This window comes from Athene cunicularia, assembly GCF_003259725.1.
Source record: "Athene cunicularia isolate RWA chromosome 18 unlocalized genomic scaffold, athCun1 chr18_part1, whole genome shotgun sequence".
Lineage (NCBI taxonomy): Eukaryota > Metazoa > Chordata > Aves > Strigiformes > Strigidae > Athene > Athene cunicularia.
In genome coordinates, this window is record NW_020799123.1 from 4430841 (window position 1) to 4447418 (window position 16578).

General features: G+C 41.2%; 1 protein-coding gene across 1 annotated transcript; it reads left to right on the forward strand.

Annotated features, from left to right (window-relative positions):
- The first annotated feature begins 1 nt into the window (after nt 1).
- On the forward strand, nt 2–7134 carry CD7 (CD7 molecule). The gene is made up of 5 exons (XM_026861269.1): nt 2–8; nt 2564–2902; nt 4166–4513; nt 5847–5956; nt 6946–7134. The coding sequence occupies exons 1-5, from the start codon at nt 2–4 to the stop codon at nt 7054–7056; spliced, it is 915 nt and encodes a 304-aa protein (XP_026717070.1). The 3' UTR covers nt 7057–7134.
- Nucleotides 7135–16578: the final 9444 nt, after the last annotated feature.

Consider the following 16578-nt stretch of genomic DNA (forward strand, 5'->3'; position numbering starts at 1 on the left):
CATGAGAGGTACGTATCATGCTGTTGCCTGGAAATTATGCACATTGTCTTTGCCAAGATGAAGAGCAAACCTTAGTTTTGTGAGCAGGGTTTGTATGGTAATTTAAGTTTTACCTGAAGTAATGGAGCATCTCTCCTCTACTCGCTCCTTACAAAGTCAAGACTTCTTCATTTGCAACCACCAAGCAGGCAGCCTGCTAAGGCTGTGGGAACACTGGCAGACTGAATTGATTGTACCAAGTGCCTACATTTCCAGTAAGGCCACAACAGGGAGAGAGGTGCCTGACTTTGGCACTATGAAGAGCGACTTTAAGCCTACCTTTTCTCAGTTGACTGTAAAGTGAAGGTAGGTGCTCTTCATAGAGACTCTTTCTAATTGTGGCCTCAGGGTTGGGGGTTGTTCAGAAGTAGGAAACTGCGGGTGTTTTAGGTGTGAAGTCAAAACCAAGATGCATGTCTCAAGAGAAACCTCTCTTCCCCCTCTCTGTCACATTTGTTGTGATACGAAGGTAAAAGCAGCATGTTGCTAACTTCTTTTATTAGGCAGCTGATGTAGCTGGAAGAAAACAGGCCAAATTCTGGCATGTATGCAACCCTTTCTTCAGGTCTTAAACTCATCAGTCAGATAATAGAGAATAACTAAAACGACCTTTGAAAATGCTGTGGATACATCTCCTAACTGCATTGCTCTTTCTTCTGCTTCTCCCATGCTTCCCTGGACAGAACGGTACGTATAACATAGACTCTCTTACATTTCATAAGTTTCAGTATTTTCTTTCTTTTTTTTTTTTTTTTTTGACAGGTTCCTGGCAAATTCACCATTAGCAAAACGAGGTGGAACTTTGAAAAACATTCTCTGAAATTACAGAATGAGGTTTTAGAAAAAAAAACCAAAAAAATACTGTGATCACAACTTTTCTACACAGAAATTACTCTCTGTAGAAAGACTGGACGTTGTTTCCCCAGTAAATCAACATGAACTGTATCTGTATTGTTAAGGTTGACAGAGGGAGCCCACTACTGGATAGAAAGGAATATTGATATTTACTAGGGACATGAAGATGTAATAGAATCTTACAGAAAATACTCACTGCTGAATATTGTTGTAGCTATTAAGAGTACAAGAGGAAAATGGTGTGAATCTCTAAGGAGAACAGGCTGAGAAAAAAGATGTCTCCAAAGAGTTAATCCTTTCCCCCACCATGATCCCTGACAATAACTAGAAAGAATGGTGACTTGAGAAAAAAAATATTGTCCCTAAATCAGCATGTCTGAAAGGAAGATGCAGGAAAACTGGTGAGAATATTTTGAGTCTTTGCCATTCCTTAGTTAGTGGTTGTTGAGGCGCCAACGCTGATTTCTGCAAATATAATTTAACTTTTGAACTTTTGCCCTGATCTTTTGGAGAAAGAAATTGATAGGTTGCAACTGTTTGTCATGAGCTGTGTGGGTTTGGGTGGGGTTTTTATCATTTATCATCTGTGTGGGTTTTTTACATGGATCATGTAAATGTGGGTCAGCTTAGAAGTACTGATTTGAAGCTGATGGAGATGAATTTCCCAGGCTTTCCTTCCCCACTTTAAAGGCTGAGTAGTCTGCACTTCTCCAGTCTTCTCCATTACCCCATTTCTCTGCGGCTTTGGAAGGTAATTGCTGACACTTCATGAGTTGCTTAATTCCTTCTATAAGTGTTGTAGGAGGAATGTCCTCATGTCTGGTCAGGTTGGACTGACATACTGTATCTAAATTCCCATGATTTGGTCCTTCTGTGTTTGTTCCCTTATTAAAATAAATTGTTTTAAGTAGGTAAGGATCCTTAATTTACTTGTCAACACTGAATAATTCTGCTCTTTCTATACTTACATAGTATCTATGTTTAGTTATACATACTATCTATGTTTGTCCTAGATAGACAATACTCTTAATTTTTCTTCTCTTGCTTTTAACATACTTTCTTTCAGGTGTTTCCCATTTGATCCCTCTGTTTCTTGCTATTCATTGCATAAGTACTTACTGTTCTGTTTCTTTTGATATTAAGGTCATTAGAGAACTCAAAGGGTCTCATATTTTTATACCTTTTGTTTCTTAGTATAGACTGCAGTTATACATTCTGCAGTTCTCTTCCTAAGAGGCTATATTATCCAGTTTCCAGATGTTGCTAAAGCCTCCTTTCGAAAAAAAACCCAATGTTTGGATTCCAGATTTAGATCCTCAACCACCTCCAATTATTGGGCAGAATTCAACAGAGCTTGTATTTTGAGAACTAATAGGGTCATACTGAGAATCTACAGAGCAGATTAAATTTTTTGCATGAATTACAGAAATCACTTTTTTGCCAATGCCTCTTAAGTTTTGGGGAGACATTGAGTTGCACAAGTCAATGGTCATGAAAGGCATCATAGGATTCAGGACAGACGAGATGGTATATACAGGATAGCAAGACTAAGGGCCAGTCTTGTAGAGTGGTTCTGTTGACAGAGTAGTTGATTTTGAAAACTACTTCTATATTAATAAATCAAGAGAAACTCTGATATTATAATTGAAATTGCATTTCTTATTTTTAGGTGGAGAAAATGAACAGTCAACAGACATTATCAGTGTTTGGGAAGGAGACTCCATCAGCATAACCTGCTCAATGCAAAGTTCAGAAAATGAAGTGGTAACAATTTTGACGACTAGCATACAGCCGGTCAATGTGATACAAGTTTCCAAGCAGAACGCTTCATATATCCTTCCTGCTTTGGCTAATCGTACCAAATATTCAAAGGAAGGAAGGAATCTCAAGATAACTCTGCACAATGTACAGGAATCTGATTCTAATATCTATCTATGCGCTAAGTATATTAAAAGCAAAGGCAATCACAAAAAGCTGTATGGGAAGACAAGCATAGTAGTGGTGAAAGGTATTGCAATTCCACCTTATATATATATTAAAAGAAAAAACCCCAGAACATCAATTCAGGACTAATTTAATCTTAGCTACAGGTTTTCACATGAGTCATAGGTTGCCGCAGCAGTTCAGAAACAGTGAGGACCCATAGCTCTTTCCAAAACAATCAGTCAAATCTTTATGCATAACTAGCAAAGCAAGTTTGGTAGTGATTTTTGCAAATCTTTCTTGGTTTTACTATTTCATCTTAAATGACAAATTGATAATAATTGGGAAGCTGGTGCTAGACAGGGTTTACAAGTTGGGCTTTCTCCTCTTCTTAACAAACAGTTGATGAATGGGCACAAATGTTCCTTGTTGCAGTCGCTTCTGATTAGCGAAAGAATTTTCTGTCTATTTTCTTTCTATTTTCTTTCTGATGAGACCATCTATTCTGAAACATCTTTACCAAAAATTACAGGGTTTTCTTCCTTTCCTGTCCCCAAGGCATGCAAAACCTAACTGATTGCTGGGTCAGTAATAGTCATTTGTATCTAAGAAACTTAATCATGCTCTTCCTTAGGCTTCTCTTGTCAAGCTTCTTGACTGCTTTCTCAAATTAATTCCATCTTGTTGCTTATGTACTGTTTCTCCAAATTATTTTATTAAATTACCTTATATCTCTTTTTAATTCTAAATCTCTTCTCTAAAACGCTTGCAACCTTCCCAGAATGATCTTTTGTACAAATGTGATAAATTCTGTCTTCATTCTCTTACCCACGTTAATGATAATGTCAGAAAGAACAGGGTCTGTCCTCAGAGGAACTCTGTCTTCCCAGCTGGATAGCAAGCCATTAATAACTGCTTTTTGAAGACCATTTTCAACATTGATGGCACCCACATTGTACGTTTTCATCCAGACCAATAGTCCCCTGATCTTTCTATGGCTTAATTTAACTTGAGAAAGCAGGAACGATCCATGTCTCAAGGGCAAGCTAATGAAGCTGGATTCCCTTAGAAGAGTTCAGTATACATATTTTTTAGGTAGGTGGAGACCCTTTTTAACCAGGTAAACCTGTTTGGTCCATCCTACTTTCAGTTCCAGGGGCAGGAAAACATGCCAGAGTGTACTGAAATATATTTTTCTTCTCAAGTCACGCATAAAGATAGCCTTTAAAAATTTTTTTTTTATCTACATTTCAGTGGTCTGTTGTTTCTGTCTTTGATCTCTGTATTTGCTCCCTAGTTAAAATACACTGTTAAGTATGTGGTAGCCATTAATCCCTCTTGTTTTTAGCTAAAAGCGCTGGAGTTATTGAACAGTCACCACTCTATGTCAATCCTCAGCAAGGCCAGTCTATCAGCATTACCTGTGCATTGAACAGCTCACATGAAGATGAAGGGATCTACTTGCTCAAGACTCACATGCAACCTGAAAGAGTGCTATATGTTTCAAATCAGAATGATTCAACGATCTTTCCTGCTTTTGCTAATCGCTTGGAATATTCAAAGCAAGAAAAGAAAATAGTGATAACTCTACACAACCTACAGAAAAATGACAGCGATATATATGTATGTGCTGGGGTGATTAAAAATTTCTCTTTCCTCTCTGTGAATAGAAGCGGCACCATGATGCTGATTAAAGGTACTACCCTTTCGCTTGTTTAATCGCTATGACTGTAGGCATGTTGTAATACAAAAGGTGGACTAAAAGCTTGCAGAACTTCAGTCAGAACAGGTTAAAGCACTAATCCATGGCTAGAACTTCTTCCAGTATTTGGGAAAGGTTGGAGAGTGTGGTCAGACCCCTCTGCACCCTGTGATACGAGGACACAGAAACAGGCACTATGTTTCTACCTGCCTTGTACAACTGGAGGGGAATTATAAAAGGGAAATTTTTCTATAATCCCATATGTTTTTTATAAAAAGGTCAAAATCAGACAACAAGCACTTCAATGTGTCTGTGAATAATCTGTCAGTTTTGGGAAATGAATCAGTATTTTTAGCATCAGTTCTTTGACCTTAATGTGACATAAATGTCTTTTATAAACTGATCCCCATAGCAAGTCTTTGTGTTTAAAAATAGGTCACACTGGGGAGTACAGAACAAGTCCTCAGGCATTTACTCAAAGTACCACAGATAATAGCACAGATGATCTCGCACACCCTCATTATTCACTGAGCACACTGTGAGCATATGCTCCAAAGACAGGGTTTTTTCTTTTTCTTCAGGATGATGGCGTAGCCATTCAATAAAATGAAGACAAACCAGCAATACAGTGCTTGATTTTGAAATTCCTGGTGTAATTTAACCCAGTGCATTGAGCTTTGATAAGACCTTTGGGTAATTAAAATAAGGTTTCCATAGACCCTAAGAGTTACAAAGGATCTATCTGCAGACTACTAAAAAGACTCGTCTCACTCTGCGCCACCAGTTATAACTGGTGAGTTGGGGAAAATTATATCTGCACATCAAAGAAGTGGGGTGCTTACCAGATACTACATTATTCAGATATGGATTAATTGAGGGTTTTAGAGAACTGTAACCCTTTCCACTAGCACTATTCTGCTCATTGTATATATTTCAGATCACAGTAGCCTCCTATTTCTGTCTGTACTGCTTGCAAACCTAGCCGTTATTTAATATACTCATGGCTGAGCCCTCGGTGTTGCTGTAATACTGCAGTAAACCGCTTTTTGTTTCCATTATGAGTGTGTGGTCCTGCTTCTGATCAGTGGTATGGAAGTTCTCACCTTTGTAGAGTGCTCTCACCAACCCTTCACATGCCACCTGCAGTTGTCACCAGCCTCTAGAAGAGCACAGGGAACACCAGTGAGAACACTCATGGGATGACAAATGTGGCTCTGTAGCATGCTGTAGATATCTGATTTCTTGCTGACCGGTAAATATTTTTTTACATAATAAAAATAGAATTCTACCTCTTCATATTTATAATAATAATTAATTTTACATGCAGAAGTGGAGGACACACACTGCAGTCATAACTCCTGGGGCTTCTATGGTCTTATCATCATGGTAGCACTACTGTTTTCTGTGCTGACCTGCTGCATCTTGTACCGTGTTGATGTAAGTACACTGTTACCATACCAAAGCAAAACTGGATCCTGGCTGAGTGAATAGTGTCTTTGATATTATTTGTAAATAGTGACTGAGTCAAGCAAATGTTTTATAAACCTAAGGAATCACGGCTTTCTATTGTCTCCTCTTTGCCCTTGTTTAATGTCTCCCAGCTGTAAAGTGTTGGCAGTAAAGACCATGTCTACTTATGTTTCTGTAACTCTTAGTAAATAGTTTGGTTTTTGATAACAAACCTCACAGTCAACAGCGCAGCCATGTGTTGTATGTATTTCCCTGAACAGAGCACTGTTTTGTTTTGCTGCCTTTCTTTTTTTTTTTTTTTTTTTGTTGTATATAACAATCTTGTAATAGATGTAAGAGAATGCTTGAAGGGGGACATGAGGACAACAAAAGTCATAAAATAGCCTAATATCTGAAAGTAGCTGTAGGAGAACAATTTTGCTCTGTCCTAGAAAAAAAGGTGACTGAGAAATTTTTACTTTACTGGGATTATTTACATGCATATTCTGCATGAAGTGACCAGGAATTATTTGTCTCTGATAGATCCTTCTGCTCCATAAAGATTACTCAAAATTAGCTGAGTATGATTCACAGGCCAGGCTTCTATCTCATCCCTTCGCATACGGCTTCAGTACTGCTAAAAACCAGTAGTATAATATCACTCTGGCAAAGCTGAGTGGCCCTGTGGAACTGATATCTCATGTTATCAGTAACCAACTCAGGATAAGCCTTATTTTTGTTGGGGCCAGAGTAACGTCCAACTCTTGAAGGAACTTTTAGTGAAATTATATCAGACTGACAATCGAAAGTTAAATAAATAGATTGACAATTTCCACCTAATCCCTTAAAACCTCATTAGAGGAATTTTAAAAGTACATTTCCACTTCAAACAGATGGACTCCTAAGTTATAAATCGACTCCTTGGTTGTTTTTTTTTTCAAGCTCTGTTCTGAATGGCTGTTTGCTTTGTTTTGCAGATGAAGAAATACTTCCAGAAAAAGAAACAAAATACAGTATATGAAGATATGTCTTACACTTCTAGACGGGGCACCTTGGTCACAGTTAACACTTATACCATTGACAATTAAGCTTCTGCCAGCTGGGATGGTGTGTGGATGGATCATTCCTTTACAGGTCTCTCTGAGAGCTGCCTTAGCAACCTGATGCAGTAGCTGAACTAAAAAAATGCTATCACCTACCTTCTTCAGTGGAAAGAGAAACTCTGCCTCATTTCCAAAACTGTTTCTGGTTTTGATCTCTTGTAATTATTTTTTTTTAATTTAATGTAGAGAAATGCAGGTACCCTGCACGTGTGTTTGCAGTTCTGTAGGGAAAGCAGTACTTCTGGACTATACATTTGGCTAGATGAAACACATGGGCTCATTTATTTGACTGATCAATAAACTTTTCAGGGAAGGAGGGATAGGAATGTTCTGAACTTTGGTAAGTGCTCAGGAAGGCCATAACAGGTCTGTTTAATATATGCAATGGATCCACATTTGCATGGATTACATTTCTCTTAAGAATCCTTGTGGGTCTGGCCAAGAGCTCAGGTAGCTAAAACTACTCAAGAGTTATAGCAAAGAAATCTATTCTGAAGAGACTTCAGAAACATTGTGGCAGATGCATTACAAGTGAAGTGCTGTGTATGTGTGGGCTAACCTATTCAAGAATCTTAACAGTCCCACAAAAATGCAATCACGTCTAGATTTTAAGTTACTGCCTTTGACATGAGTGGTGTGGGTCTTGGTGTGGTTGACTTGCAAAATGTTGGGGCATGATGGCTTTTGGGAATAGTAGAAATATTTGCGATGTGCTGGTGTTGTCTCAAACTCCAGATGTCGTAGGACTACACAGCAGAATGCATTTCTCCTGGTCAGTGACTCTACACTGTATAGTACAAGGTAAACTAATCTGGGATAAATCCAGTGCCTGCATTCCAATCTGGGCATGGTGAGTCTGATCCAAAATCACTCTTAACACGGGAATTTATCAAAACCTCATATCCGTCAAGTAGAAACTAAATTTGGTTTAGTAACAACTTAGAACAGGTTGCTACGATGAGCTTAACTCTCCTCTAGCTAAGGAAGGGATACAGTTTCCTTCAGGGGTGTTTTGGTTTTGCAGAGCTGGATCCACTGTGGAAAGTCAACAGCCTTGCGTGCCCAGAGGAATATCGAATTGCCCTGTGATGAGGCAGGATTGACAGGGTTGGCTTGTGGTTTCTGGGAACAGGATAAGACTAGAACTTTTCTTTATTGATGCATTTATTTAGTTTTATGAGGGATTAGGGCTGGTTTGCCATTGGTGAGAGTGGATAGCTGGAGCCAGATCCAAGCCTGTCACTCGGAACAGCCCATTTCCCTCCAAATGTCACTGGTGAAATGCTGTGCGCTAGGCCTGAGGAAGAACTCTGCTCACTGGGGTGGCTGCTGGAAGGATGGGGGTGTGTTGATTGCAGACCCTGCAACCTTCATGTAGCTGTACCTGAATAAAATTATGTTTGTAATCAGGGCTTTGTACAGTTGCTCACTATTTTTATACATGTATTAAAGACTATTTCATGTATCTTGCAACTGAATGCTAGTTATTGAATGGACTGTTTCTTTTAGTGTTGTTGTGTTGGTTTGTTGTTTTTTTTTTTAAAATAGTGATTCAAAGACTTCTTGCAAAATGCAGTATAACTTGCTCCTAACAGCACCTCAACAGATAACATAATAACTATTTTCCACTCTATTTACACAATCAACATGTGGGTTGTTTTTTGCTTTAAAACTAACACTGAAGAAAACACCAAAAACCACCTCAGACAATGTATATTTGGCGCAATCTTTTCAGAGTGGCTAAGATAAGCTTCTTGAAGAGCTAAAAATGTCAGATGGAGACAGGTAAGAAAGAGATGGCACTGGGGAAGCTTGGTCTGTCCTTCAAACAGCACCTGGCACCCAGCCCCGATGACGGAGGCGGCACCTCATCACTGCTGACCTTGTTTAATGTCCCCGTGAGCACAGCCCCAGCAGGGTCCCATGTCCCCTCACAAGGGTCCCACCTCCCTCTCTCCATGGCCTGGGGGAGGCAGGGCCCACATCCATCCCCTCGCCATGTGCAGCAGGCCCCATTGCCGTGGTAATGGGAGGCCCGGTGGTACCCATGGCACCCGCTGGGTGCCCTGGGAACACTGCTGGCCCCTCTGCCCCCTGCCCTGTGCAGGGCTCCCCCCAGGACGTCTCTGGGTGGGGGGCAATGCCGCCTGCAGCGGGGCCAGGTGGAAGGCCCTGACTCAGAGGGGGCTGGACCGGAGCGGACCCCGAGTGACGATGAAGGCTTCACAGCCCCTCCTTAGGAGAGGTGCACCCCAGCACTCCCCAAGCCGCTCCCAGGGGACTTCAGGGTCCTCCCAGGGCCGCTGTTCGGCGAGGATCACCTTTCCCAGTTTGGAACAGGGAGGCTCTCCCACCAGAGCCTGCCTGGTGCGTGAAGGCCCAGGCTGACCCGCTGCAGGAGGGGCTGACGGAGGCTGCCACGTTGTCACCATGGCGTCCCCTCCGGCTGGGGCAGGCCGTGGTGTGAGGCTACGGCCACACACATCCCTGCCCGGGCAAGGCAGTGCCGCTGCTTTGCCAGGCATGGGGACAGCAGCAAGACCAAATAGACCAAGTCTAAATGTCCCCCACAGCATTTAGACCATTTCTGCCTTTGTCCCTCAACAAGCCCAGCTCAGGGGTGGATGTAGAGCCAGGGAAGATGATCTAACAAATTAGATACCAATGTAGGACCTAAAATACCCATGGTTAATCACTTTCCATCACATTTTCATTTTTGAAAAAGGTTGCAGGTTTAGTAGAAAAGGCCAATACTCCCAGAGAGAAAATGTGTGGAGATTCGAGATGAGCAAACTCACATTTGAGATCAGCTTTCTGTAGCAATACTACTGTGCAAACATGACCACAATTGTGTAAAAAAACAAGCTGTAAAAGGAAACAGTAGTGGAGGTGGTTTCTTTGGCTTGGTGTAAATAAGTTTAAAAAAAAGAAAAGCAAAGCCTAGCTGAGGAAAATAACATATAGTGAGACATTTCATGAGTTGTACTTACGTGGAGGCGAAAAGAATCCACCCCACAGTTAACCCAAGCAGTGGTGAATGAACTGCATGAAGAGAACTGCTGGGTAGATCAGCTCAGTGGCGTCTGAAGAAGAAGTTGGGTATTTGGCTGTTCAAGAGGGCCAGAGAGGTCCTAAGATGCAGCATAGTGTGAGCTTCCCTGAAAGGCAGACAAACTGAATTTTTCATCTCGAGTTGAAGACAGAATTGCTCTGGGATTGTTCTGTTGCCTTTGCTGTTTTTCTGTCTCCTGTCCCTGCACTGGGGAGGGAAAAGGTCTTCAGGGAGAGGTGGGAAGTGCAACACAGGGCTCTGAGACTGGCCCAGGACGCAGAGCAGTGAGAACGGTATCAGTATTAGCAAGGTCCCCATCCCTGTTTCAAGGGATGACAGAGCCTGCAGCTGGGAGCAAAGCAGCCTCGGGCCGGGGAGCAGAACTGCAGCTCTAGTATCGGGGTTTACTGAACAGGGATGGAGAAAGATGAAGCAGCCGAGTAAGAATAGTGTGTCAGAAGCAGAGAAAACATGAGAGCAAGGTACAAGCCATGGCAGAAGTGACTCAGAGGGCCAGGTCTATATGGAGTGGCCTGGGCTGAGCCCTTGGGAAGGAGAGGGATCATCAGAAATAATTTTTTGTTATTTGCAAAACTGGAGAGACCAGCCAGCACATGTAGATTACCGCTGATGGAGCCCATAGACCCAGTAAAATTTAACTGAGGAAGGCATTTTAACCCTTTGACCAAGGCACCTGACAAGTACGTGCTTGAACTCAGATGCCAAGGATGTTGATAAGCTGAGTTGAGCCACAAAACATTTTGCAGGAGGACTCTACAGGACAGAAGCAGGCTCTCCTCTTGCTGTGGCTTGTGATATATTGTGAGACACTGGATTATTTCCAGTGACTATCCTGCAAACAGATGTTTATATGCTTCTAGCAGTTTTAAATGTTACACATTTCTAAAGCCTACATTGGTAGTTTCCCAGAGTTAGTTTCTTCCACCTGTCTATCACTGGTTGCTGCTTATGATCGTTCTTCCATCCATTAACTCATATAAGAGTCATTCTTCTTATTATTTGGAGGATATGACCAAAATATGTCCAGCATTGCTGGTTCTGGTGAAGACAAGCTACTGATTGGTGATTTCTCAAGGTCCCTGTGTTAGTGAAAAATATATTTCCATTTACATTATATAATCTTTTTTAATCACTTGTTTTCAAAACACTTAGTTTCTTTTTGAGTGTCTTGTAACACTCAGCTTTCAATCATGTATTAGCAGTTAGCTTGCAGCCAAATTGAAAACAAGCAGGGTTTTTTCTGGTAGTTCATAGATTTGGTTTTCACACAGTTTGGAGCTCTGAAGTGCTGAAAATACCTTCCTGGTGTTATTTTTTTTTCATCTAACATCTTTGGTTAATGTGTTTCTGCTCTAGGTAATGAGTTATACCATTTGACATCTAATTTTAAGAGTATTTGTGTTGTCATGTATGATTTTGAACACTAATTTGAATGCTTCAGTAATGACTGGATACTGGCTATTGTGCAGCATGCAAAAAATCTTCCAAATTCCACTTGAAATGTCAACAAATTTTAACTTACTTTTTGTTAAATCACTGATAGTACCTTGCTGATCTTAACTCATATACCCAGAGCATCGTATCTCTACATCCTCACAGGCAGAGGAGTGGCTTAACATTAAGAGATCACAATTTTTTCATTCAAGAAAGTGAAATAAGGCAACTAGCCTAAATATTGATCAGAGTGAATAAAACACTTTTTCCTAACACTAAAATTTTACAGTATTGTCATCTATCTTGTACATTATCTGTCCAGCCTGAAGATGGGAGGTGACTCCACTATGTGTAAATAAACTTCTAGTAGGGCTGAATGAACTCTCTGGATGATGCTAATTCCTTCCTGTGCAACTGCTTCATGATTATTTTACTTTTGGGTGCTATTTGATTGCAACAACTGGATGGCATATTTCTGAAACTTTCCCCAGAGAACATGTCCATGTTCCCAGACAAGATACCCACCCAAGGTATTAGAATGGTCTGCTATACTCTCACAGACTATAATGAGAATAATATTTAAACATTGCAGATGCCAAGTAGAAGATGCTCTCTGTGAACTAGTAACAGTAATGAGTAACTCTCAGGAAAAGCATTTAAGTTCATTTCACTCAGCAGTTCATGCCACCCTGAGACACAGGGTGTCACTCCTCTTAACAAACTACATGTTTGTTTCTTCAAGGAATCTGGCTGAGCTCTGGGGTTCAAGAGCCAGTTTTGCAGCCACAAATCCGTTAAGACATGGAGGGCTAAACTATGCAGCCCTTTCTCATACAAGTTGTAAAATCTTACTCTGGGGCCACTTGTACAAGTAATGCTATATCAACAGCAGTAATCATTTCCTTCTCAGATAGCAGAATTTATTACTCTGCTCTGATATGACAGAAAAAAAGAGAGCTTAGTTTTTTGCAGTGCTCTTTCTCTACACATACTGCCTTACAAGTCTTAAACAAGCTTTCTGAGAAACCACAAAGGCCAGCTTACTGGTCGTGGTTTGCACCTGTATTATATTATCTTTGTTCAGAGACATAATTGACAGCAAGCTTGTGGGTGAATGACATTTAAGGTACAGAGCTGTGTTCTCATCTTTTTTTTAAGGGTGGATGGTGAAGTGACATTTTGCCCAAATGTCTGTGACTTCTGGGAAAGAAACTTATTTAAGAAACACTTTGTAACATCCCTGTGGATTTCTCTGCTACTCTCCTACACTACAGTGCTCATAGTGCAAGCTTTAGTAGAGTCTTCTGAAAGCGGTGACAGTCAGTGACTAAACTCTTCTAGCTTTTGGACTCAAAACTTTCAAAAAAGAAAAACAGTTCAAGGTTTCAAAAAAGCCACTAGCAAGAAATTGTGCAGGTATGTGTGTACAAACTGTGGGTGAAGAAACGACAGTTTCTAATCACTGTCAAGGCTAAAATTAAAACCAGGCCTTCCTCAGAGAGCTGCATGCTCCTCCCTTGCAGAGGCTGTTTTGGAAATAAAGTTGTTGCATGCAGAAATAGATAATTATATTTCTTAGTCAAAACAGGAAATAGAACAGAGTTTCTAGGAGATTTTCAGCTCACAGATAAACTCAAATGTACAGTCCAAGCTGAGGCTTTGCAACTTTTATACTTGTTCAGAACTGGGTGAACCAGGAGGGATCCATCCTTGAAAGGGTGTCTGTTGTTCTCATTCTTTTGTTGGTAAATCTCACCGTTATGATCAAGGCAAATCAGCAAATAGTCTCAGGGCACTCGACTGGAGGCAGAGACGGCTGTTCTTTCAATGCTAGCTATTCAATGTCAAGCTCTAACACTTGGACCTGAGGGCATCACTTTAGTGGAACAAAAAGGGAGGCAGAAATAATAATAATAAAAAAATAGCTGTGTTCATTAATAACATGCTTTCTTCAGGTAGCTTCTTTTAAGCTGCACTCATGCCTCAAGAAAAAAATTGTGGTCTTTGTGGTAAAGAGACAGAAGTCTGGCTGATGCAGGGATGTTTAAGGTGTTTTGTTTCCAGTTAGCACTGCTACAGAGCGGGCTGCTCAGTGGTCTGGCTTATCACCATCCTGAGAGATGGGCTCGCAATAACGTTCTGGCGAAAGATTGTGGTTCCCGTGTGCAAAGAAGGGCGGTTGCACTGCTGTTGCAAAGCAGAAAATTTCTGGTGCCTAAGCTCACCCAACACAGGCTTGCTGGTCCTTGTCTGAACTGTCATCAGCAAGTGACCCGGGCTGCCGTCCCACACTGTGCTCCGTACTGCAGCCGCCCGTGGCTGCTAGCTTAGTCAGTGGAAACTCTTCCTTGCTGACCCACGACCAGACTGCATTGGCAACATCCTTGTGGTTTACTAACAAGCGTATGTCAAGCACGGGATTCAGATCGTAATGAAGAACTGTGTGGGCACATGAATGTCCCTCGCAGGCTTACCATGGCTACGTTCAGCTCTGATAGCTCCTGCAATTGGGGCAGAGCTGCAGTCCTGCTGGCTGTGGCCAGTATTTGAATAGGGCTTTAGCTGCTTGCAGCGTTATGCATTCGCTAACTAACGCCATTTCTGCTTTTTCCATTTTAAAGACAAGAAGCTGATGCCACTGGACCAAGGCCATGCAGCAAGTCAGAGGCTGAGTCAGGCAGTAAATCAGTTTTCATTGCTGTGTATCATGCAAGCCCACCAACACAAACACATCCTGCTTTTTTCTATTTTGTTATATAGAAGTAAGTAGAGGAGGGAAATGTGACAATCAAACCTGTTCACTTGTGAGCTGGCATCACTTTCATTGCTTCACATTTAAGGGGTTTGATTTTTAATCTTTAATCTCCTCTATTTCCTAGCACAAAGAGAAAGCACCTAGGTGAGAAACCATCTCTTGATTTTACACCATACCTGCTTTTTTTTTTTTTTTTTTTTTTTTTTTTTTTTTTTTTTTTTTTTTCACATTGTAAGTGGCTGGTCTCTGTGGCTGGTGGCTGTAACATCTCTGTCCTTGATCTGCTGTGCTTTCTGCCTGCCAGCCCTGGACTGCTTTTGACAGCAGTATCAGTCACTCTGAGCTGTGACGTGACACTCGTGATCTGCTATTGAATTCTGTCAGCTATTAGGTGGCCCAGCTGGGTGATCATCCCCTAGTTCATGCTAATATGCTCATTTGCAAGAGTTTCTGGAAAGCTCTTCAGCCTGAGTCATCTGTGGACCAACCTGCAGACTATTTGTGTCTGATTTGAGAATATATTATCAGTTCTGAAAGGTCCTTTGCTGGTTGAAAGATTTTTTTTGCTGTTTGAAATAACTTTTTCATAGCAAATCTTAAGTGTGCTCAGACATACATATATTTCCCCTTTAAGTGACTCTGATTTCCTTGCCTTATACATCCAGGTACAGAGGCTATTGCAGAAGAGCAGGAGGCAGGAAACTAATTCCCTACCTCAGGTTCCCTGCAGTTTGAATAGACAGGTAATGATGTGCAGCTGAGGCTTCCTTAGGTGCACAGGGATTCACAATATAGAACAGAGGAGGAGGAGGAAGAAAGTAGGCTGGTTTGTTTGAGCTATCAGCCAGGATTTTCAGGTAAGCACTGTAGTATTCTTGTTGGTTCTAAAGTTGTGTGATAAAACAATGTAGAAAAAGTGTCCTCTAGCCCTGTTTCACATTTCCTTCTTTGGCTTTGTATGGCTTTCTAGCAATCACAGATCTCACAGCTTGAGGTTAGAAATACTGGTAGACAGTAGATGACTTCTTTTTTCCTTGGGGCAGTCTGTGGTGGTTATGGGGAAAAACCTGATTAGAGGGGTACATGAAGCACCACTTCTGTATTCCAGCAGAAATGTGGTCTCAGAAAAACAACCCAGCTCTGTGTGCTAACCTTCTATGTTAAATGTGTGAAACGTGAGCTCCTGTCTGTGGATAGGTATGCAATGAATTTTTGAAGCTGAATTAGTTGTGATAATTGCCAGTGCAAAGAAATCCTAGAAAGAAGTTTGTAGCTGAGGTCCCTGAGGTGTTTGGGAAAGGCAGGGGGTGAAGGTGCCATCCTGCTCTGAGGAAGGTGTACCAGAGTAGTGTTGGCTGGAGGAAGATGCTGTACTTTCCTGTTGCCTCCAGCAAACCCAGCCAGCATAGCTCTGAGCATGCACTGTGCTTACTCTGGAAGTGGCCTTAACCAAGCTAGCAAGGACATGAGGGGGCATTATAACCTTTGCAGCTCTGCTATGTATTAGTTGCTGTCTTAATTGCAGCAACGTGCATATCAGCTGTCATCCTCTCCCTCATAAGATGCTTTCTCTGCCCTTTTTCTAACAGATGCCTAAATTAGCCCCTAAAATAATTTTACCCTTTTCAATCATGCTGCAAGCCTGAGATCAAAACGGCAGGCACACATGGTGTCTGAGCAGCTAGATGCTGCATTGTGAATTTTTCCATAACGTTTGTGCTGGCAACATATTTCCTCAGCAGCAAGTTTAGTTTGTAAGCCCTGGAAACTGCATTTTTGTTCTTTGGTCTTTCCCTCCTCACTTTTGTGTGTTACTCATTTCCTTTGCAACAAAACAGGACATGTCCTCAAGAACCACAAGAACAAGTATTAGCTCAGAGGTGCTTCGATTTACTACAGCAAATTGTAGTTAAAGCTGCCTTTAACACTGACAAAAAGCCTGGCTAGCTGAGGAGAAAGGAGGAGAGGGGTTGTTACTATGAGATTCTTTACAGCCGGAGGAAAACAAAATACCAGAGGCTATTAGAAGGCAATCTGTACTTAATACTTTGTGGTCTCAAATGGATTTACTTTTTGCTTTTTTTTTTTCATATCTCTGAAAGTATGTTTAAAAGACTTTAAATTGTGGATGTTATAGTAGGAGTTGGCGTCAATACTTAACAGGAAAACCTTTGATCACATATTGGTGTTTAATGGTGTAATAGTATAAAGGTTTTTATTAATATCTGTTTGGGTGCTTGGCTTG

Coding starts and splice junctions, on each gene's coding strand:
- CD7 (XM_026861269.1), top strand. Junction 2,903..4,165: donor AAGCATAGTAGTGGTGAAAG/GTATTGCAATTC, acceptor TCTTGTTTTTAG/CTAAAAGCGCTGGAGTTATT. Junction 5,957..6,945: donor GCATCTTGTACCGTGTTGAT/GTAAGTACACTG, acceptor TTTGTTTTGCAG/ATGAAGAAATACTTCCAGAA.